Source organism: Ceratina calcarata, unplaced genomic scaffold, assembly GCF_001652005.2.
Source record: "Ceratina calcarata isolate Rehan_Ccalc_2016 unplaced genomic scaffold, ASM165200v1 scaffold27, whole genome shotgun sequence".
Lineage (NCBI taxonomy): Eukaryota > Metazoa > Arthropoda > Insecta > Hymenoptera > Apidae > Ceratina > Ceratina calcarata.
Window position 1 is genome coordinate 104,183 of NW_017149195.1, and position 23,735 is coordinate 127,917.

The following is a 23,735-nucleotide window of genomic DNA, read 5'->3' on the forward strand; positions in this document are numbered from 1 at the left end:
ACTAAACTGTACGAATTAATTTGATATATTATACATGGTTGTCCTGGTCTGAAATTCCGTTTTTTTTCCATAATAAACGTACATTATGACTGATTTGACACAGAGCAAATTGCACGTTGTTACAGAGAGGTGAAAAGAGACGCGTCCTAATTAGCTTTAATCTGTCGGATTAATTAAGCTCCCGAGTGAATATGATTCATTCCGGCGCGTGTATATTTATTCGTAGTAGAAATTTAAATTCGAAGCAGAGTTTCTCATCTACATATTACCCGCTCGTTTTGGTAGTGGCAGAGCGTGATAACTTCTGCTTGCGGCGCATGCGGCTGACGGCTATACCCGTGGCTCGTACCTGTCATGGATTCCAAGGATCGACCGCGAGCGCAGGCACGCATGATTACACGAATTTTTGCGTGAAAATCAACGGTACATCGAGAGATCCGTGTACGATAAGTAATGCACGATTATGAGCCGGTGGTAAAGTGGTAACTTTTCATTGATCCGAGTGTCGTCGCCTCGTAAACAATCGTTTCAAGATGAACCCTCTCGACACGGGTTACGAGCCTTCTGTCACACGGAGCACAGATATCGTAAGTATTCGCATATGATAAAACGTTTCACTCATTAAAATAGATGTTTTTAATCATGATATGCGACGGGCTATCCTATGTTGCGTGACATTGATTTATTCCATTCGTTTCCGACGATGTCTCGGCGTCGAACTGTCGGGATCTTGATGTTCTCGTGAACGTCACCGAATGCAAGCAGCTTATTTTCGATGCTTCCCGTGACTGTCAGTGGACGTAATGTTCTCAGAATTTTGGTTAACTCACCATGCGTGTTTAGGTTACAACGCGGTCGCGAATTGTAATGGTATACGCCACGTCCTCGCGAGGTCTCGTGGCGATTCTCACCGAGCAGTTTTATGGGTACTGCTATTTTTAGTGCATACCGTAAACCTGTAGCCCTGGCATAAACGAATGTATCGAGAAAATTTTACAACTTTTATTATCTACCATCACCACGTGTTCATCTCTCCGGTTATTAGTTCCAATTGTGTGAAAAAAAAGAAAATACTTTTTCGAAGGTCCCGATCACAATTGGCATGTATCCCCGTCATGGCTATACGAAACAGTCTAGAAAACGAAAAAATTTATATTCGGCAAAATAATATACGTCTCATTGACGGTACCTAGTCAATGAAAAAATCAAATACATATTAATGAATTATCGTTTTTGGCGGGAAGTGGTAAAAAGCATCTGTTATAATATGCCATCAGAATGTCAACGTGGAATGTAATTCATTAAATGACGACCATTGTGTCGGGCGAGCTCATCGTAATCAGCTGTTATCAAGAACGTTACTGTGCGTGTTTCCTGCCACTTGTGATACTAGCCATTCTGTCGTAACCGATGAGAGTCACCTTTTATACGGCTTCGTTCTCTACCGAATTATTACCATTAGACTAAAACACTATCAGTTCTTCTGCTACCCCTCCTTCGTTCCCATCGCCTGTTATTTTATCATTCGTTTTATCGCGTTACGTGTAAAACGATGATCGATGTCTACGCAACGGGGGGGATGAAATTTGTAATTTTATTAAAAGGCAAAATGGGTAGTGCGCTCGTACGGATGGAAAGCTGGTCGATTCAAAGTATACTTAGAAGCCAAGTTCATAATCTTCTGTTTAAGGAAACCTCGCGCTCGATGCACACAACGTGCAATAAAAGAAGTGATGAATATTATTCCCGAGTTACGAGCGAAAGGCAGTTTGTCAAACTTTACACTCCACGTTTGTTACCATTTTCCGTGACAAGTGGCAACAGTATCATTATTTCTCTTCCTTCCTCGAAAACAGGTTGAATCTGCACCTGTTTTATGACTCACTTTTAGTCAGTTGTATCCAATGCGAATCGCTATAAATACGAATGATTCATTCGGTAATATTTTAATTATCTCTGCTGGATCACGCTACTTTTCGTCTTTTTTTATATTTCAACTAATGCTTATAGATGTGTGTAGCATTTCTTGGCACGGATATTGTAAGTAAAAGTAGACACAGGCTTCTGTGGACTTGTTAAGTCTAACGCATGACTGCGATATGGGTGGTGGGACGCTTAGAAATTGTACACAATACTAGGATTATACAGCGTGACTCCGCGTACACCTGTTTGCGTGTATACGGGCCCGCCGTATAAATTACGGTGAATGCCGGCGCGTACATATGTAGCATTTAAAAGTGAATAAATATGATAGCGTATTATGCGCGAGGCGGCTATCGAACGTGTATAGTGGTTATCTGCCGATAGAGTGGCACGTGCAACGATAATAATAGAACTCTTGGTGCATTCACATACGGAGGATACCTGTTGTATACTATGTTAAAGACACAAAGTTTCACGCTCAGGCACACTTCAATCATCGGTCGGATTAGACCCAGTTGAATCGATAAATCCAATCAAGCTATGGTGTGAGAACTAAGGTTTCGCCTTCGCGATTAATGATATCCAGACTGCTGACTTTAATGCAAAATAAAACATTCATCACATCAATTTAGAAAATTAGATCTGCAGCTTGTTTTATCGTTACAAAACAACAGCGATTTCATTACCATTTCACTTTTCACATTCGATTATTGTATTTTCTGTATAATTTTCTTATTAATGCGTGAAATCCGCAGTCTAACAATATTTCTAAATGATGTATTGTATTAGTGATCTACATTTAATTTTAATTACTACCATCGTATCGTACTTTAGCTTACGTGCCCGTATCAGCGGAAAGTATAAAATTATATCCTGTTCTTCTGGATTACACTAAAAAAAGGAACATCCAGTTTGCCGTCATGTTTAAAATATTTAATTATTGTCCTTGTTTGCTTGCAATCTACTTTACAGTTTCACATTTTGTCTTATCTCGAACGTTTATTATCGTCAGCCTAGTCATTTACCTATTCCATTTCGTAGGTGCTAAATCTACGAAGATATATTTTTTTCAACAATCAAGTACTCTTATCGCTTCGCAAGTACCTTGAGACGATAGCGAATGTTACCTACCCAGGTAAAGCCTATGGTTCTATCGTGCACGTCTACATGTAAGCACGTTGGATCAATGATAGTCAAGCCACGTTGCTAATCACGTGGTGTTGAAACAAAGATAATAAGGATTTGAGGAAGGTGCGGGTTTTTTTTACTGGGAACACTTGCTTATAGCTATTTTATTTTTATTCATGATATTCCTCGAATGTTAAGTAAGAAGCAATACTCGATGAGATCGTGACATGCCTTGCAACAAGTGATGGGCTTCAGTCTTGACTCAATCTTACATGAGTTTTGGTCGCGTTATCGCACAGAAGAAGAGTCAAAATTCATCACTTATTGTAAAGTCTGTCGTAACGCGAAGATCACTTTAATATAACTTCTATCAATTCTTGTTTATACAGAAGCATCTGTATCCGGTATTATTTCCTGTTGTAAAACGAATGTGGAATACAGTCCAGTTTATCTCTAGACACGCACTTCATATCATTCTGCATCGTATACTGCATAAAACATATTTATATCGTTTATTCCATCCTGCTATAATAATCGTTTTGTTACCGCGTTTTCACTCTTTAATTAACGATTGGTATCATATTTCTATTACACTCTTATAAATACGTTAAAATGGCTGTACTGTCTAGACGCATGTTTCTTACAGGATTTTTATTTATTGCCATAATAACAATGCGTTCCTTCGACGTGATTAATGCGTGAATTTCATCAGTTTTCTTTACTGCCTCTACTCCTGGCACGGTTTGGGACGTGGGTATGATGATACTTGTTGACAACTTACATGATACAAAACGACTCTTTCGCGACCGACTGCTTGGTCGATTCGTATCTCGGTCAGAGTTGTACGCGTGAATGTTCACCTTGCTCTTGAAACTATTGCTCGGGGAAGGGAAGTTATCGACGACTTTGAGAAAGGGGATTCTGTTTCCAGTCCGCACCCTCGAAGCGTGAGCATACGTATGCATAGTTCTCGCTCGTTATTTCTCTCCACTCTTTCCTGTGCTTTCTTCTCGTCCAAATCATTCATTGACAATCGTATCTTATTATTTAGAAATTAGAAGCATGTCACGTAGCCAAGGGCATAGAAAATCCAAGATTTTCATTATTAGTTTTTAATTAAAAAGTCACATCTTTGAGTTGTTACGGTCATTCTTCTACTATTTGTAAAATATTACAATTTGTATTGACGATTAGTGGCTTCAGTTTCATCATCTGAATTATCAGTTACGTTAGAAATGTACGAATTTGATGGTTTCAGTTTGATACATCTTGACATCGAACGTGTAATTGTATGACGGCTGATGAGGTTTTTAGAAGTTATTTGGTCAGATTAGAAAGGTCGGGACTGTGGTTGTTCAGAAAATTAGAATACAACGATAAACTCAGGAAGCTGTTACCTTCTGCAGTAATAGTCTTACGGGATGAAAAGCTCCGGATGCTGTACACATTTCGGCAGGATGTTTAATATTGGGCAAACTGAAGTGTGTGGCATCGTAGTAAACTTAAAACAAACAAGTTTACTTTAACCAAAAATGCTTTACTCTTTCCAACGAAGCTTCTCTTAGAATTGCTGCTTGTTTAGGAAAATACGGCAAACACGGGAAGCACATTTTTGCACTGCTAACATTGCCTTGCTTACACGGAATTAATGTTCGCATAAATTTTCTTGTCTTGAGTGAGTTGAATGAGCAAACGGAAAGCGTATTTCTAATTGCGTTAGATAGTAAAAGTACTAATTATTCTAAATGAATTCTACTTGGACATAGAGGAAATGTAGCATTATTTGAGAATAAAATTTTCTTTAAGTAACAGCGAAGAATAGGATCACTGAAAACTGGATAATATAATACGTATTTATGTTGGAATCTCTCGGTGTTGGGAAAGAATGATCTACATTTTAAAATCTGTTTGTAAAGCTTATGTAATTTTTGTAGCCAGTCTACAACGTCTGACCTCGCTAGATTCGTATAAGAACAAGTACTTATAGATCAAGCAGACAAGAATAAAATGGTTTTACATGGTCGACGAAATCCTTTTCCGAAATTCGAGTCCACCAATCTCCGATTGTCGGAGTTGAACGTTGTATACGTTCATGTGAATGGGAACTGGGTCGATGTCTCTCGAAGGTAGAATAAACAAATAATAAATGGGATATAAGGTCTAACTTTGTTTCGAGTGAAAGGAAAGAAAAGAATCGTATTTTGCTGATAATTTGGTGTACGCGTGGGAGTTTACTTGTTTTCCCGCATGGAAGAATAATCTCCCGATTTCTGCTTCACGATTCGCAAGTTCGACCGTCGTTCGACTGCTTGTTTGCATTTATGAGACCTACCAGTTTCGTTTTAAAATTTCAAGAGAATTATTGTGTTCAGTTCTGCTCTTCACAAATTCGTACAATTCTTCACGTATTCGTAAATTAATATAATAATTCATTCATCGTTTTGTTAAATTATTTATACATACAAGTGTTGACATAATAAGTAATGCAATATTTCATAAAGGAATTCATATAATAATTGTTGCAATGTTTCATACAATTGTAACTCTCTGCATGAGTAACACGAATCACTTATAAACTTGATTTTTACGATAATGATATTTACGAACCGTTTAGTGGTTCTCGTAAAAGACATACTTTTTTCAGTTGTGTTACCTTTATAATATTTAGTAACACACGATACGTAGAATTGATCAGTACTCCACATGTAGGTACTACAAAAGTTTCAGGTGTTCGTAACCCGAAGTTTGCATGCGAAAGTATATCTTGTTTAGCAGAATTATGAGGAGCAGTTGCGTAACCCGATTAATTAGAGCTTCCGGGTGACTGCTTTGAAACCATGTCCATTTAAGACGCCTACATATGTGGGCATGTTATCGAAAAGATTTAGGATGTCACAAACTCTGAATGCTTCCGAAGATACACTTTTAGGCTCGCTTAAATTTTTCTTCTAATTCCGAATCGGTTCGTGTTTGATTCGACGTCTCAGAAAGTATAGATGCCTAGCTTGCTCGATTTCATATATTATTCGGCAGTTGTAGCAGTGTCGCGAGAAGTGCTCGTAAACTGGTTACAAGCCGTCGTAGGCAGGTTTTTTCAAAATTCATACCTCGAACTTCTCGATTCATGGGGAGTAGGAAACTGGGTCAGTGCGCCTCAAAGGGAGAACGTTTGGTTCCAAGGTGAATCGTTAAGTTAAAGTGAGAGGGGCATAAGAAGATAGTAAAGGTATCCAGGGGAAGGTGTAACAGGCCGTAAGAACGTAAATTAAGCCGTGTATGGTTGAATGATCGAGAAATCATGAGTAGATTATGCTCCTTTGCCACTGGAACGTTTTTTGTTAGGACATAATCGGTGTTCAGTCAATTATTAAATTGATTAATTAGCAACCGATCAAATACGAAGATGAGCGTGACGTACTTTTATTTCACATCACAAAATTCAATAAAGTTTGACATCTCCCTTTTCGTTCAAACTTTAAAAATACCTACACGTATAGAGTTATTTAAAAAAATCTCAATAATGTATTTTGGTCGTTTCATGTAAAAATGGGTTAGGCCGACATAGATGAAAAATAATTAATTTGCGAACATATTTTATTGTTACGGTTGCGTAAATCATCCTGTATTTTCTAAATGAATATATAGCGAATATAGAAAAGTTTACAGTATTTAATTAGAGAGAAATAGTAAAGAAATATGAGAGTTGTCGCAGGTAGTAATTCCTGTGTGGGATCGTATTTTACGAGAGGTGAAACGCGTCGGGGAATTAGGTCTCTGCTCTTAAAGTGGAGGGCAACAGGGTAACTGTCTCCAAGGTGAATCCGAAATTTTGAAGTGCAATAAAGATAGAGGGAGAGAATGAAGCAGACAAAGAGACTAAGAGGCCGGAAGGGTATGGAGAATGACGAAATTCCGAGTAGACAAGTCTCTTCTCTCGAGTACTTGGTAGTCGTTATGAACTTTCGAGCGAGAGGAGAAATTTTGCGGAAAGTGCGATCAGATCTCGCATTGTTTCTCTCATAAATTAGTTTATAAAATCGTGATTAAGCTCTTATCAGTACGTTATCATTTAATTCCGCTGATCCTAATAACGTACAAAGCGTCATGGTAAACTATCTGGAAATGTTCGACTAAAATTTAAGTACGGAATTGATTTACGTAGACCTTATCGTGTGCCGGAAATCAGGTTTCTATTCTTCAAAGGGAAAGTCAAGTCAAAGGGTGCAAGAGGATGACATCGACAGAAATTGGGAAGGCGTGGAGAAACGGAAAATTATTACGAAATTCCTTTCGATTTTCGGATAAAGAGGACAGACATTCTGATGTTAGAAAATTCCGGAGGAGCATTTAATTTATTTATTAGATTAGTGGAAAAATAGTTGCTATCTTCGATGCAGTGAACTTCAATAATAATTTCCTTTGATCATTTAAATATATGCATATTTTCTTGTTGACATTTTATGCAGTTTTGTATGGGTATCAGGTTTGTTCAAAAGTAATTGCTGAGTTACTATATGTATGTATATGAAGACTGTAAGGGCAGTTTCTGTGGGCAACCTCGCTAGATAGGTCCAAAGGATCCGCTGAATGCTTCGCGAATATTGTATAACACAACCCTAAGGCGACCGACATTGCATCGACTGAACTGTGCGATGATGGATTCTTGTCATGTTGGTAGATTGTAAAATGGTATACCCTATAGATACTGAGACCGATGTAGTTGTCGTTGGGTATTCGATAGTGACAAAGATACTACTATAGAAATGATGTATTAATAATATTGAGTCTGGATAATGATTCAGTGTATGAACCAAGTCTGTGTTATTTTATATTTATTAATGTTTTAGAAATTAATAAATACTCAAAGTTCAAATTTTATATTCAGTGTTCTCTCCCTCTTCCTCCAATTCCTAAAATTTCCATTTTTCATTGAATGGTTCGTATCGTAAGGTAATCTTTTTTTTACAGAAAAATATACATAATTAACATAATTGAGGTTCCAATTTCAAATAGAACAAACAGTATTAATTATAAGTATCGTTATAAGTGATTGAATTAAAATTATGATTTAGAAAGGTGATTCGAACTCAGAAATGATCTTTTAATTGCATAAGAGCGGACAGAATGTATTTGAAAATTTTGTCGTTTTTGCTTCCTATTTTATTAGAATAAACTGGCAACGTTTAATCCCCTATTCTTATTCGAATAATTTCTCATAGTCTCTTGCGAATCTGCAATGGAGTCGGTTTTCGGAAGACTTTGACTCAGTTTCATTGGCTAAATCTATGATAATAGCTGCCAAGAATCGCATGTATGATAATAGCTGCCAACTAGAATCAACTTGGTAAAATCGTCGATATAGTCATGGAGATATAAAAAATAGAATTGTAGACTACTTTGTATATGTATAGCTGTAGGGTAATCGAAAATGGGATCAATGCGTGAGTCTGTGCACCTTGATTAATTCAATGTGTGTATACAGGAGGAAATCAAATTTTTTGTGTACATTCAGAGATTACCTCGAAAAGCTATACATTCTCCAGACGTGATTTTGGATACTCGCAACTCTCTCACGTGCTTCTGATCCAAGAACTTAATATCGCGACATTAGTTGGAGCGGTTTCAAATTTTCAAGCCTTGTACATGCATTCGTTTCTTATTTTTATAGGCAATTCATCATGATTTCACGAAATAACTCCTTGACGTCTGACCGTTAATGTATTTCCTGTTTGTAGCCTTTTTGTCCTTCCTCTTTAGCTGTAATTTAATTGTTTCGAAATAGAAACAGATAAATATCAGCAGGAGTATGTGTAAATTGTTTTTCTGCTACTGTGGACGTGAAACTATTACGGATTACTACCTGTCCCTTCCAGAAATAGATTGAGTCTCGAAACCCCCATCCGAATCTTCGATCTGCAAGCGTCCGATGTTTGCGAGAAATGAGGGATTTAAGATCGAGCATTAGCAGTAGCGTTAAGCGTTACTACTCATACTTTAGTAAAACGGGCTGTAAAAAGCGATCGACGGAGGTAGACACAGACGGCTAACAAAATAATCTCATCGATTTGCCTTCCGAGAGAAGCCACGCTAGTACCTACCCTACCTGAATGACACGTTCGTAAGAGTGAAAGAGATAGGGGTCAGGGGCAGGGAGAAGAGCGCGGTACAGAATAGGATGGAAGTAGGATCATCCTTTAAGATGACAGCTTTAATATCGAGTATCTTGATGTACGTGTGTATAGGAGGAGCAGGTGGCAGCGATCGTGCTGGAACTTTAAGAACCGTGGGGCGGAGGCTGGGGAACGAACGCATTTCCCGTCGGGTACTTGGATCAGCCGAAGAAGGAGGATCGTTTTCGAGGGAGCTTTCGTGCAACCTGTGCACGTTCTCCTTCTTCGTCAGTAGCATCAAGAGAAAGGCGAGAAAAAGGGGACGGTTAGGATGAGGCAAGTGGTCGTGCTGGAGCCGGCTGGCAGCGTTTTGGTGATCAGGCAGACTTCCCTCGGCGGTAACGTCACAACTAGTAACACCAATTCCAATGCCGTATCCAATAATACTCAGGAGACACACGGACTCGCCAATCACGCCGCTGTGTCCACGATCGCCTCCAATGATCACAATCAGAATCGCATCGTTGTGGTGCGCTCATCCTCCTCGACGTGTATGACCAACACGGTGAGTCGGTTAATTTATTGTGTGGTTCGACCAAACGGTGTTGGATTCCTTCGTTAAGCAATTTTCATTGACGTAACTAGGATCTTCTTCTAATTTTTCCAATCAGCAGCATTGCATATTGTATTTAGCTTAAGTATAAATTTATTTCTTATAAGAGTAAAATTTCATTGAATATTTCAGTCATTTTTATTGTTAGACTTATCTAATAGCTACGCCAATAATTTCTCTCGTTTTGTGAAGCTGTTGACAAATAAATTAAGCCAATTTAATCGATACGATATACGTGTTTCTTATATGGATTTTGTTCTCTTTTTTTTATGTTTCCTTGTAAATGTATCATCGTGATGACTAGAGAGTGTTTGCAATGTATCTACAAGGTTCCACAGAAGGCGTCCAACATTTTTCACCAGGCTGACAATCATTCGCCCGCGAACGGTAACAACATCAACATTAATGGGAACCTGAACGGAAACGCCGGAGCAATTGGTAGCAAAACATCGACTAAGGTCGGGGTTGGTAGCTCCAAGTCGCACGAGAGGAACGATCACCTAAGGAACGATCACAAGAGCCAAGAGGGGATCGGTACTACCGAATCGAACTCTGGATGTCGTCCAAGGACGAGCAAGGAGGCTGCACACGAGAACGTCTCTTTAGACAGGAAGCTCGATGGCGCGGATCCCATCTCCGGTAAGTACTTCCGCCGTTGCTTGCTTTTACCTTTGACAGATCAGCCGATCCTCCCGTGAATTATTTATTCCCCTATCAGCCGTGCATCTTAGGAGCCAATAATTTTCCTTGCTGTTTATACACTCTTGCCTTTACTACGCTCCACTGTTACGACCCTCGGCTTCTAGTCGATGGAAACGTTTATCAAGTTACGACCTCGTGTTTCCGCTCGTAGTTCAAACGTTGCTCTTATCTTAGATCGTTTTATTCCTCATTGATGGGAATGAGAATGGGGCAATCATGAGTTTGGTGATAGTTGATCAACCATTGTCAACATATCTCCGATTCATCATGATTCTGAACAACTTTTTTGTGTACATGTTACTGCTACGATTTTATAACGCAATCCATCTTTGTCCAACATTGCTATGATGTTAACTAACAAGATTCAGTAAGCCAATAATAGCAACTTTTTGCGATTATCTCGAAAGATAACAACGGAAAATTGTTCAGTCTAGATAGACATTTCATGGGCATTGAAATCCGTGTTCCAAATAATTAGCGAAATTAAGTTCCGTAAACGAAGGCATGAACACGCGAAACGATCATCTTTTTCGTTTGGTATCTTTTCAATACTTGTTTGCGACCTTTTTCGGAGATCTGGTATCTTGAACGGCGCAATCGTTCTAAACACGATAACGCAATTTAATAAAAGTTCCTTGCAAATTGCAGATCACGTAACAGCGTAGTTTATTCTGCATATACTATTGGTAGATTAATTGAGGAGATAAAACAGGAAAGTTTGATACATTTTAAAATATACTACTTACAATTCATTCGGTTGGTACAAAAGTAAGCTGTCTTTCATAGTCCTACTATATCTGTAAACGAATTAATGTATTAAAGTTATAATGCAAGCATCGTTTAATGCGTGATTTTTGTTATAAATGCACATTGTAAGTCCTTCCAGTTTTACGTCTTGTTTCGGTAGGCAGTACCTCGTTAAGATAAAAAAAATTTGTGCAGATATCACGTCGTCGGGTTTCATGCAGCGAGCGTACTCTTTAATTCTTCCCCTTTAAGTCTCGCATTTAAATTTTAAATGGAGTCCATCGATCGAATTTCGTTCGGAATCAAAACTATTTAAGCCCGCATGAATTATACATAGTTTATATTAACTTCTACGTCAAGGGAAACAATTATTCGAGCCTCGTATTAGTGAATTTTTAACATCACGTCGCGACGGGAGGTGGAGCGTGTTAACTGCTTCATGTACCGTTCCCTAACGAATTACATGCATACTTATCGATTCGTTAAGTACGGAAATACCTCGCGCGCCCGTGGAAATAAGTCGACCGCTATTTATTATAAGTGCGTTCCAAGTTATTTTTTCCACCTTCCAATTCGATCGCATCGAAAGGCTACGCCAGAGATCTCTCTGTTTTTATTACGTCGAGATTGAGTTATTCGAAGTAGGAATCTGGTTAAACTTTTGAATAGAAAAGAAGATTCATTTCTGAGACTTCATTGAAACTTTTTTTATCCTTACGAGAGGCGCATTATCACGGCCATATAATTTTTCTTCCACTTTCTCCTGCCTCCTTTCATCCTAAACTTCGACGTCACGTGTTCCATTCTTTCGTCGTCAAAGGCCTCCCACTTTATCGCTCTTTCTCTCATGTAACTTGCTTGTCCCACGTTTCCAGAATTGAATATATTCAGGCGGTATTCATATGCAGCCCCAGTTACACATAATCGTTGAAACGTACGTACATGTCGCGACAGAAATACGCGTACCACTCGGTTCACTTGGTCCGAAAATATTTCACGATGGTTGCGCGTGAATCCCGTAGTTCATTATTGTATAAATAATTATGTACAGTAAAGAGAAGCTAAAATTGTCTAACCGGTATGCTCATGTTCGAAGCTCGTAATGAGACAATTGAAATGTTCTTCATATGGAACTCGGCTCGTTGGACGGCCTCGTGAAACGCTAGGAGCTATTTTCATTTTCCAGTTACGTCGGAGCGGTGGATAGGGTGGCTGAAAAAATGTTTTGCTTCGAATCCACGCATGTAGGTCCGTATAATGCTTTTACTAAAAGTAGGACAGCCAGTTTCGATCTTGAAACCACCCTCTTCTCGGCTCGCTGGAATTTCACGATTCGATGCATTTTTGAAACGTTTCAATGTTATGTATACATATACCGAGGTCGCTTTCTTTCTTTGTAAAATATTCTATATAATAATTATTTATACATCTATACATAACTGATATTTTGTAAAATATCCAATATTGTCTCTCAACCTTGTTAAGTAGGGACAGCATTTACTATGAAAATCGATATCGATCCCATATTAACGCAAGTTTCGTTACTGTTTTAAACTATATGCACGAACTTCCTTAAAACTTTATTAAGATACTTATACATAAGTTCCCTTGAAGACTACATGTCTTCATACTAGATATTACAGAAAGTTAGCATCAGTAAGTTATGTTGCAAAGTGATGTCAAGGCTTTCAATGCGTTCTTATCGTATACGTAAAAAATCTAGTCTAAAATAAAGTAGCCAGCGTCTATATTTAAATGGTCTTGAAAATCTTTTCAATGCTCGTATTTAATCAATTATTTTTTGACTCTGCTCTTGGAAGAACGAGTGCCTATATTTGTGGCTAAGAGGGAGTATATTTTCTGTACCGGAAACCATTGTTAGGCAAGTTGTCTTCTTTATCGGCTGGTGTCACGGCCCAGTTTAGGTGTCCCACCTTGCAATCCTCTATTGAAACTACCCCTGTGAAAGAACTGCACCCTGGCGGATAAGCTCCAATGGGGATGATTCCTGGTTCCGGTAATATCCGCCAGAGCGGCGATTCTGCTACCCTTCCACTATTCCTTCATCTACGCGTGCTAAGCATAAGTATTTGCGTTAGAATATCTTGTTTATTTTTGATGGATTTTTCCGAGTTTCGAAGATAAGAATCAGTCAGTAATTCCTTCATTGATAGCTGGCCAGCAATCAACGGAATTTAGTCTACTACAGAAATTACCAACCCTGTACAGACGACAGAATGTATACCTCTTAAACGGCAGGACGTCGTTGGTTGGCTGTTCTGTACGTATGTGCCTTATACTAGCCTATCCCTGTCTATCCTGACCTATCCAATCGTTGCTGACTAGACTAAGTATCGACCCCTTCAGGGTACCAACACTGTCTCGACTCTCGATTCGTTCTTTTTTCTGCTATAAAATCCCGCTGGTGTCCTTTCTAATTCCCTCTCTTGGATACCATTGATTCTTCTACACGGCTTTCCTTCTGCCACTACTTCCACGTAGCTGCCCGTCTTCGTTCTACTCTCGTCGATTTTCTTGAGGGGACTCTAATTCAGGCCGTCGCATTTAACGACGATAAATATCTGTTAACCGCGAGTCTCGTAGTCCCTGGCAGGAAATACCGAAGCAACTCGGCGAATCCAAGCACGAGCTCCTTCGGACCCGGCGATCTTATTGATTGTCTTAGGTTTCCTGCCGCCACGCTTTCTCTCTCACCCCCCTCTCTGTGTTCATCTTCTTTCCTTCGCGTAGCCTGCACAGAAAACACTTAAAGACACATACACGAGCATACATGTACTTATTCCTCCCTGTCTATCTTTGTTTGGCTCGTACAGGAATAGGTACACGGGAATTGTCTTTTTACTTTCTCCCGCCCCTTCTGGCTTTACCCGACACCCCTCCCCGACTCCTTTACAATTCTCCTTCTCTGTTTTCGAAGACTTTCATTCTCAGTCTCCGTCTCGCTCCTCGTATTTCCTTCTACCGAGTATAGCAGAGCTATAGTCGTCGACGACTAATGACCGGCGAGTTACGTGTCCGGCTAACTTTGCCCCGTGTTCGCTGAAACGACCGATCTACGTGATAAAGGAACAAGAGAGCGCCGGATGAGGGATAAGGGGGATGGTTCGGACACTGCGCGAAGGAGAAAGCAAAGATTTGAAGGATGTCCGAGGTACAAGAAGCGAGACAGACGGCGAAAGGGGGAGGAACGGGAGATATAGTTGGACAGGAGCCTCTGCCAATGTCCTATTTAAAGCTGTAGGGGTAGCAGCAGCTAGCTGACTGGTAATTTACGAGCTTATACCAAAAAGTTGGACACCTTGGGGATGGCTCCGCACTTTGACACGTGACCTACTTTTATCAAGTTACGTAATTGATCGTCTCGCGCCTGCTCTGTTTGCATCGCGAAATCTACCCCCTTTCTCTTTCTTTCCCGTTGCTTTCATAACTTACGTTACCTTCCGCTGTCCCTTTCCGTCTTCCTCTTCTATGCTACCTTCTATGTTACCTCGATCTTTCTTTTTATTCTTAAGATTCCTCTATTTCCCTTTTCATCCTTGTATCAAATTTTGTAAGAGACATTTTCTAGTATACAGCATTTTATAATCGTCTGCCGACATATCTCTTCCATCAGTCGAATTTCTTTAATGTTTTTTTCATTTAATATTTATAAGTGTAACATAGCGTATTTTTTTTTTTTTTTTGAGAGAGAGAGAGGAAGATTTCGCACGAATACCTCAATTTTCAATTGAAAGTAGTCCTGTACTCCTTGGGATCGATAGACAAAATGACGGAGATGGGCGAGCGACAGCTCTATTTATAGTGCATTTAGCATATGAGACCTTTCGGTTATTAGCCCTTTCAGCTTTGCGTGCTGACCTAAATGACTTGCAATTTAAAACTCGTACAACATATTGATCTTCAAAAGCGTTACCCTCCCGTCGTTGGCCCGTCGGGATTTAATTGTTTCTATTCGTTACTTGGAAACTATCGCGGAATTTGGTGATTTATTAGGATGGTGCATATGAAATGTCTTCATCAAACATAGATTTCATTTCTGCAGTAAATAATTTATGAATTACTCTTACACATTCTTGAATGATTACATAATTTTATTGTTCCAAATGCCTGCATTATAAATAGTCTTCGAATTCCATTTAAGCTGATGGTACAGTGCAAATGTTGAATATAAGTGTTTTACATTGCAAAGAAATCCGCAAATCTAATTATAAATCTTGTTGATATACACGAAATAATTTCATTTCCAATTTGATTCATTATCGTGGACGATAAGACAAAAGTATGATAGATGATTCTCGACCGGAAAATTCGAACCTTTCGAGACAAAACGACATTTCATACGCAGCAGCCTAATATAAGCGTCGATTGTCCCACTGTACAAGAGAAGCATTCTATCAGGACGTGAATGCGATTCTCAAACCAAACCGGTGCGGCGCCGGGGTATTCCGTTCTTCTATAGGCGGAACGATAAATCTGTCGGAAATGAATTCAGCTATACGTAATGTTCCATTTCGATGGTTACTCGGAAATTATGGAGTCGTGGAGTATGCGAGTAAAGTCGGCGCGATACCAAAAATTAGTTGGCTGTCCAGGCAGCAGAAAACAATAGGAATCGTACGCCGGTCGCGCAGCTAGAAATCTGTGCACCTTGCGCGTTCCACTTTTGTCCACGTACTTATCTAAAAATAGGTTCCGTTTCTATTTCTCTCGATCTCTATTTTCCAATTTATCCGCTGCTACGTGGTATCACATACCAGGTATAAATCGAGCGGCCAAGCCCGTGCAAGCGCGCACGGGATTGTTCCATCGCGCGGCGAGAGAAGGAAAAGAAATGTAATGAAAAAGCGAGGGAGCATTCTGATTCTATTAACGGTGATATCGGGCAGACAAAATGCTAAGCCCGTGAGTCTGCGCGATGCCCAAATAATGTATAAGGCCGTCGGCATAAATCGACACTACGGGGAAGGATTAATCAGGGATGAAGCTGTCCAGAGACGAACCTGTCCAGGCTTATTTCGTTTCGTCAGCATGCTCTTCGTTGGGAGATCCTCTCAATTACGAGGTCCTGGGTAAATTACGAGCTTATGCGAGAAAATCCTCGACGAGCAGCGTTTGCGCCCACCCCTTCGGTTCTCGCTGCACACGCTCTCACACGTGCATCTGTGTAAACAGACCACACACGCTCACCCCAAGAGCCTAATTCAGACCTAACGGATTATACACGTGAATTCACATGCATATACCCTTTGCTAGGTGTGCACGCTAGAGCTTCGCTTAAATCTATATGTACAAATACACGTGCCCGTGAACCCATTTATTAATCATATTCGTGACGGAAACTCGATGTCCGAGTGATTTGGATCTTCTTTTCTTTTTTTTTCTGCTTTTTTTTTATCGCCTATAGAGGGACCAGTTTGCTGGGGTCATTGGGAGATGGCGGAGGTTCCATTAAAATTCGACGCGAACCTTCAGCGAGAATCCGATGTATGCTGTGTCATGCCCTGCTTATAGCTCTGTACAGCCTTAGCTTGCAAGTCTGCAAAAGTACGACTGTCATTGTACGTGTGGAAAATACGTGTAGGCGCGAAAGCAGCCGCTTATAACCTACGACGAGTCCGTAGGTTGTGAGTGGAATATGGTTTAGGGGTTCGGAAAGAGGGGGACGAGAGAGCCAGGGGCTGCGCCTATGTGTCCCCAAGCGGGAGGCTCTGCTCAACATTTTGCTCCTCCATTTCTTTTTTTCCCTCCCCGGAGAGTTCGCTTTTTCATGTTCCCTTTACCTGCATTCTTTTTTTCTTCCTTTTTTTTTTCTACTACGAATCGTTCTCGATTCGTTAACTGGTAACACGTTGAAGTCTCTTTTTTTCATTGACTGCTGGAAGCTTCTATGCTGAGTGCAAATATTGATGGCAAGTCGGAGGAAACTTCCCCGTTGGCAGTGGATAGAATGTCAGGTGTTCGATAAATGCTGAATCACTGCAATTTTACATTTTTAAAGTCCTGCCCCAACCGCCGTAGCCTATTTCTCAGCGAGCCGCGTTGAAAATCCTCGGTGAGAAAAAAATGTGGGTTGCCCTTTTTTTTGTTCCTTTTTCTCCACCCCTAATTTCCACAACGTAAAGCCGATTTATCGTCGAATTTGGCGGGAACGTTTTCTCGCTTGTTCCACTTAAACTACATAGCTTGACTAATTAAAAAGGAAGGGAGGAAGAGGAAAAAGAGGAAAACAGGGAAGTTGCTTCTCGGTGCCGCGTTTGTTCGTCCTCTTTTTTTCACCCTGTCCCGGATACTTTGCGCCCAGCGGTTCTCGAGGTGCTCCCGAGTCGAAAGCCTTGCAAATCCGGCGTAGAGGAAGTAACGAACGATAGGGATTCGTTAAACGCTCGTATAAAGAATTATCCTGCATCGCGTTCTAAATGCCGCAGAAGGTCGGATAACAATCGATTATTGCGGCTCGACACGGGACAACACTTCACGGTTCCACCGTGCGAGAAGATTCTGCCAGGGGAAATGGAGGGATAGTAGGTAGAGAAATGTTACGCTCAGGCATTAATTTGCATCCTCGGTAATCCTTAATTTACAACTCCGTCGGAGTTTTCCAGAGGGTAGCATCGGCGAGTTCTCCGTGGAATTGGCTCGGTGTGCACTCACACCTTAACGAGACCGAACGTATAGAGGAGAGTCGCTGCCGGGTTACGCGGTGGGGTAGGTAAAGGCTGGCGAGCGAAGTGGGGGTTGGATGTTGAGGGTGCAGCAGACGAGGAGGGTGAGATGGTCGGGTGCTACGAGGGTGGAAGGAAAAGGGATTCGGCAGACAAGGGCTGTGGCTGGGGCTGGATAGTCGGACTGGTTCCTCTGGTGGGGGTCGTGAAATGGTGGAATAGGCGGAACAGGGGTAGGGAACAGTCGCTGAAGGATGAAAAGAGGGGCGATGGACGGAGGTCGAGAGTCGCGGGTTGGCTCACTCTGCGGCTCCCGCCGCTCGGGAGCAGACACGCGGGGCCAAAGACTAATTCGAATCTATTTTATTAACAAAACAAAACATACACATTTGTAAATAACACTAAACAACACGATATTCACACGTCTCCTAAAAGTCTCTTACCTACTTTAAAAAGAAACTCTTAGACCTCTGTAAAAAAAAAACGAACGCGGAACGCAAGCGACAAAGTAACTATTTCCAGTTCTCAAGCAAATCGTTACGAAGCCTATAACGCAACAGAAAGGAGGATAAGCGAGCGAGAGAGCGAAAAAGGGAGAGAGAGAGAGAGAGAGAGAGAGCAAGAGAAAGAGAGCGATAGAGAGAAAGAAAGAGGTAGAGCGTCTGAAGGAACAAGGAAAAAGAAGGGTCTATTTTCTGAAGCCTTGGACCACTTCTAGTGTCGGTGGAGGAAGAGCGCGTGTAAAAGAAAGCGAGAAAGTGATAAACAGCAATAGAAAGCAGGAGAATCAGGACAGAAGGGAAGAGAGGGAAGCAAGGAAGAACCAGAGGGGTGGAAGTAAAGGATTGAACGCGGTAAAAGGCGATTGTAAAACGTGTCAGCTGCGGGCGAATCTCTTTTTAAGTTCTCTCTGTACTGTGTGACCCTTACATTATTTTGTCCCTCGGATAGGGACAGGTTCAGTGTTGTAACTTAGGATATAAGAAGAATAAGAGCTCCCGGAACGCACAATAAAAGGGGAAAGGAATAAAAAAGGGAAAAAGCAAGAAGAACGAAAGAGAAAGTGTATGCTTGTGAGTCAGAGAGAGATTCGAAGAGAATACTGAGGCAAAGATTCTAGCAGGAGGACAGAGACAATTTCGAAGAGGACGTTGGGAGACAGGACAGTTGAAAGGGAAAGAAAGGAAACCAAGGTTCGCGAGGGACTCGTTCTGGGTTCTATCCACGAGTATAAGGATACGATGGGGCACTAGTTTTTTATATTACTACGAAGAAGTTATTTAAAACGAACAAAAAGTGTGAAAGGCACGGAGGCGAATTGCAATAAAGAGCAGCGTACGAAGATTCGATCGTTTATCGCGTTGTCATTTTCATAATTCGGTCTCCATCTGTGTCGATAAATATCTGTAACGTCACTCGTGATCTATGTGACTTGCTTTCAAGCGGCGAATCTGAATTGATTCACTTGCGATTGAAACGAGCAACCTGGCCCGCGTACAGAATCTTTTTGGGGATATGTCCTGCCGTTCTAAGGGGAACCACCACCCACGTGCACGAGCCTCACGCAGAGGACAACGTCAAGCGAGTCGTGTTTCCATCCTAGAACCCGGGAGCAAGCTCTCCTGACAAAAAGAGTGCCGTCGTATTTTGTCACGGTCCAGAGTCGCAAACACCGACAATTGTCGGGTCGCCATATCAGCCGCACAATCGTCCAAGTTCACGAGGAGCCTGGGGATGTCTGCGAGATCACAGAAAAGATCGCGGTACGCGTACGTTCAAGGACGATGACGATCGGCCACGATCGGTAAGATCCAAGAAGCGGTCGCTCTAACGAGCGCCTCGGAAATGGCGGGCTTCAATCATTCGAATCCACAGCGTGTCGTCTATCACGCGACCTACCCGACGCCTCTCGCACCAAGTGAGTCCTCATTTTCGCCTGCCACGGCCAGGATTATACAATTTAATCCTCCGAATATTTTCGAAACCTATGACAAAGTATCAAGGGGCTTGTACGCTGCAATTGGTATTTTATTTCATTTTTTTCCATTATCTCCGCGATAGTCAATCATTTTAGCTTCCTTTCCTTTGCTTCCGCTTTCGCTCCGATACATTACTCTTTAAGATCGAATCTTTAATACGAATCAGATTTTTACACGATCATCCGTATGAGACGTAGAAATTTATCGAGAAACGAGAAAGTAATTGCATCACAGCTGATATCAATAATATTATTGGCTATTGCGGGGCGATAAAGCAGAATTAATGATCTGATGTTTTCCTTCATGCCTCGAAATGACGATACATTTCATTCCTCTGAATACGTTCATTCGCATAAGTGAACAAATTTCAAACTGTTTATGCTCATTCTTAAATTGTTAGTTAAATCATTCTATGTTACTCTAAGAATTAATTCTTAATCCTGAACTTCTTCTAATATCGTACTTTTAATACTTTTATGGAGATAAAGATCTTCTCGCGTTCTGTATTTTCTTCATATTTCATTTCTCGGAAAACAATATCATGCACGTGAAAAGAGCATTACTTTTAGAGTACGTGTTCTCTTACTCTAGTACATGGTTTCTGTTACGATCGATAACAACTTCGATCCGTCGCATATAAATACGACTAATGATGTGTTATGCAAACGTCTAAGCTTTCGTCGAAATAAATATGCGAGCATTAATTATGGTGACTCGCGTGATGCAAGAATACTCGCGCTAGTAGGCGAACGGTAAAGGTAACTGAAACTTTTAGCATATTGGGATTCGTTCTTTTATTTTTCATTAGGATTCTCATAAAAATTTCGAGTCATTCAAAGTGGGACGATCCTTTCATCCCTTCTTTTTCATCTGTTTAGACGGAGATCCGATAAAGCTTCCGGAGAACCTGGAGACCTTGCCACGAGCTGAACATTTTCCAACCCAGAGACATCGATGGAACACCAATGAAGTGAGTCAAAAGTTGTTTTCCCTCATCTATTTCTATCTAAATTTTACAAGTCGTTTCGTTTACCGTTTAAAACGTTCGTTACTTGATGAAAAGAGACGAACTTCATTCACGCGTGAAATGAATTTCGTGAAGTTGAAAAGTAAAATGTGTTAATGGTTGGAAAAAAGGTAACGTCTCGGTTAGATTCGAACAAAAGAGCATAAGGTGTCTAGTAGCACCAACTGAGATAGAAATTTACACGGGATTCCAGTAGGCACAACTGGAAAGTAAATAGCGACGTCGCAACGGTGGCTCGTACGTACCGTCGGTGGTTAGAGAGGATAGATAGATGCTATCCGTTCGTGTGCAAAACTCGTGTCGGTGTGCAGGAGTGCACATACCAACACGTGGAGCATCGTGCACTCGTAGGTGTACCGATGTAGTCCACTGCTACTCTGACCCCGGTCGGCCTCCGATCAATAGCTGGAGCCAGCTAGAGAGCTCAGTCGAGCCGAGTCGAGTTTTCAGTTCCGTCGAGTCGAACCCAATTGTGAGTTTATGCTTACCTCATTGCTATCCCTCGCCAACGATAACTCCCTCTTCGTCTGCGATCTTTCATCGCATTCTACGCGTTTTCCACCTTTCTCCCCTCTTTTCGCGAGCCACCCTCTTTAAATGCTATCGGAAATTAAGGATATCCGAGGAAAATCTGAAACTGACGTCAACGAGACTCGGTGTTCCCTTTGTCTCGTTCCTCCCCAGTATCTGTAGGATTAATCTTACGGCCCAGGGAATATTTCGGATCGATCTCGTACTGCGATGGCGATGTTTTCGAATTCTTTGACTGAAATTATTTTCTGGCTTGCGTTTAATTGATCCGCCGCTCAAGCGTGGAAGTCCACTCTTGTTTAGCTTATCTATTGTAGTCCAACCTGCACGGTTAATGAGGTCAACCTGAAACTCGAGCACTGCTTCATCTTTTTGTACTCCATATCGTCTAAGTTCCCACGTTCGACGTGAAATTGGTGGGACCAGAAATATGAATGAATCCGTCGTTATCGGCTATTTATTCTTACTTCGAAACGAATACGACGTGTCGTTATTAATAGCCTGCGACTTTTTATACAAAATAGAATGTTTAGAAGATGGAATTAAGAAATAAAATGTAGATATTTTCTTTTGATTTTCTTTCGATATTTAATATATTTGTTTTGTAATATATTTGCTTTTCCTTCGATATTTAATATATTTGTGCATATCGAGTGCATTTGTAAACCCGCAGTCCAGCTACTAATATTAGGCTAATTAAATTTTCCTTTTTTCACTTGCTCGGAAAAACCGCAGAACTGATGGAAGCGGGGCGCATCAGCAATTCATGGCCGCGAAACTATTCATAGGATGATGTTCTTAGGAAGTTAACGGAGCAAGTTTTTGTAGCACGAGAAAGTTTACAACCCCCCTGTATATGCAGTTGAAATCCTTTGCTGAAGTCCGCTCGTCGTCATCTTATTCCCTCGCCTGCTTTCTTCGCTTGCCTTTACCTCGCCGCTTCCGTCGTGTCACTTAGTCTTCTTCAACGCTATATCTCTCGAGCTTTCTGACAGCATATGCGAGTATGTCGTCATTTTGATTCTGAGCCCACTCATTCTTTACGGCTGAACGTGGAAGTGTTCATGAATAAAAGGAGCCGCCGCGAGATAAATGGTGCAACCTAAACTTCGATTTTGACCGCATTGCGTTCCCGGAAAGTTTAATCAACCGGCTGGTCAACTGGCTGGAAATGAAAATTCAATTGATCTAACACAGACTCCATTGTTCAGATCTACTGTTACCGGGACTGAATTTTTATTGAACCGATGCCAAATTCTAAGTTGTTGAATATTGGTCGCAGGACGCAATTGAGTTTAAGCTTCAAACGGGCACAAAATCGCTCAATGTTCTGTTCTGCACCGAAGGGAATCAATTTCGTTTCTGCTCGTAGAATTCTTCCGCGGAAACTTTTCCTATTAACTTGTTTTAATAGCCTTGATTATACGGAATTTATAGTTTGGAACCAGAATTTATAGTTCGGAAAAAAAGCGCATACATACGTATGTACGTAACGTTATCGATCCTCAAAGAACGTCGTCGAGCTTTTCGTATTCTCGGTTTCTCCTCGCATCCAAATTGATGCTTGATAACTTCCCAAGATTTCTGTCGCACTCTTTCTATTCTTATTACCGTCGCCTGATGAGATCCCATTTGTTACCAGATGTAAAGGCGAATATATTTCGAGGAGGGAATTATAGTAATAGCTTTTAACATATATATAGAAAGTGTACCATTATTTAGCACGTTTTTAACATAGAAACGCATAATGACGTTGATTTATTAACTAGTAACAGACGAGTGTACGTTTCGAATGTGGAACGCTACTTTTATCTGTATGTCATAAAACCGTTGTCTGTTCTACTTGCATCTGATTTACACAACTACACAGATCGCGATAAGAATTGAAATATTAGGTTGCTGCGTATGAAACATCGTATGTTTCGAAGACTTTACATTTTTCAACTGACAATTATCTATCCCGTTTCGTCTCATCATTTATTATTACAGATTAAGTAGTCATATTGCATATCAATGAAATTTTTAGTTAAATTGCGAATTTTTTTTTTATATTTAGGCTTCCTTTTTTTTATTACAAGCCTGTTTTATCGGACTCTGGATTACTGTTAAATTTTTTGGTTCACGTTGATACCGGTCCCTTCGCCAGTTTCCTGCGATAACATTTCGTTTAATTGATGAGCACACGAAGCCACATGGCCTATCTGTAAGCGGAAATCGATCCGAAAACAATGTTTCTGTTTACTTATTGATTTCCGATTGCACCGGAGCATAAATGCATTGAATAGTTACAGT

General features: G+C 40.7%; 1 protein-coding gene across 7 annotated transcripts in view; it reads left to right on the forward strand.

The window, feature by feature from the left end:
* The first annotated feature begins 321 nt into the window (after positions 1-321).
* The window catches only part of Camta (Calmodulin-binding transcription activator), a 38,295-nt gene continuing 14,881 nt past the window's right edge, over positions 322-23,735 (forward strand). For 3 of the 7 annotated variants that reach the window (XM_018021999.2, XM_018021997.2, XM_026812280.1), the window contains exons 1-4: positions 322-587; positions 9,294-9,726; positions 10,104-10,413; positions 20,764-20,855. In XM_018021999.2, coding sequence (XP_017877488.1) covers positions 9,493-9,726; positions 10,104-10,413; positions 20,764-20,855 — 636 coding nt within the window. In that variant the 5' untranslated portion in view covers positions 322-587; positions 9,294-9,492. Of the gene's footprint in view, positions 588-9,293; positions 9,727-10,103; positions 10,414-18,120; positions 19,825-20,763; positions 20,856-23,735 lie in introns of those variants that run through there. The other 4 variants (XM_018021998.2, XM_026812281.1, XM_026812282.1 and 1 more) reach the window with 4 other exon arrangements.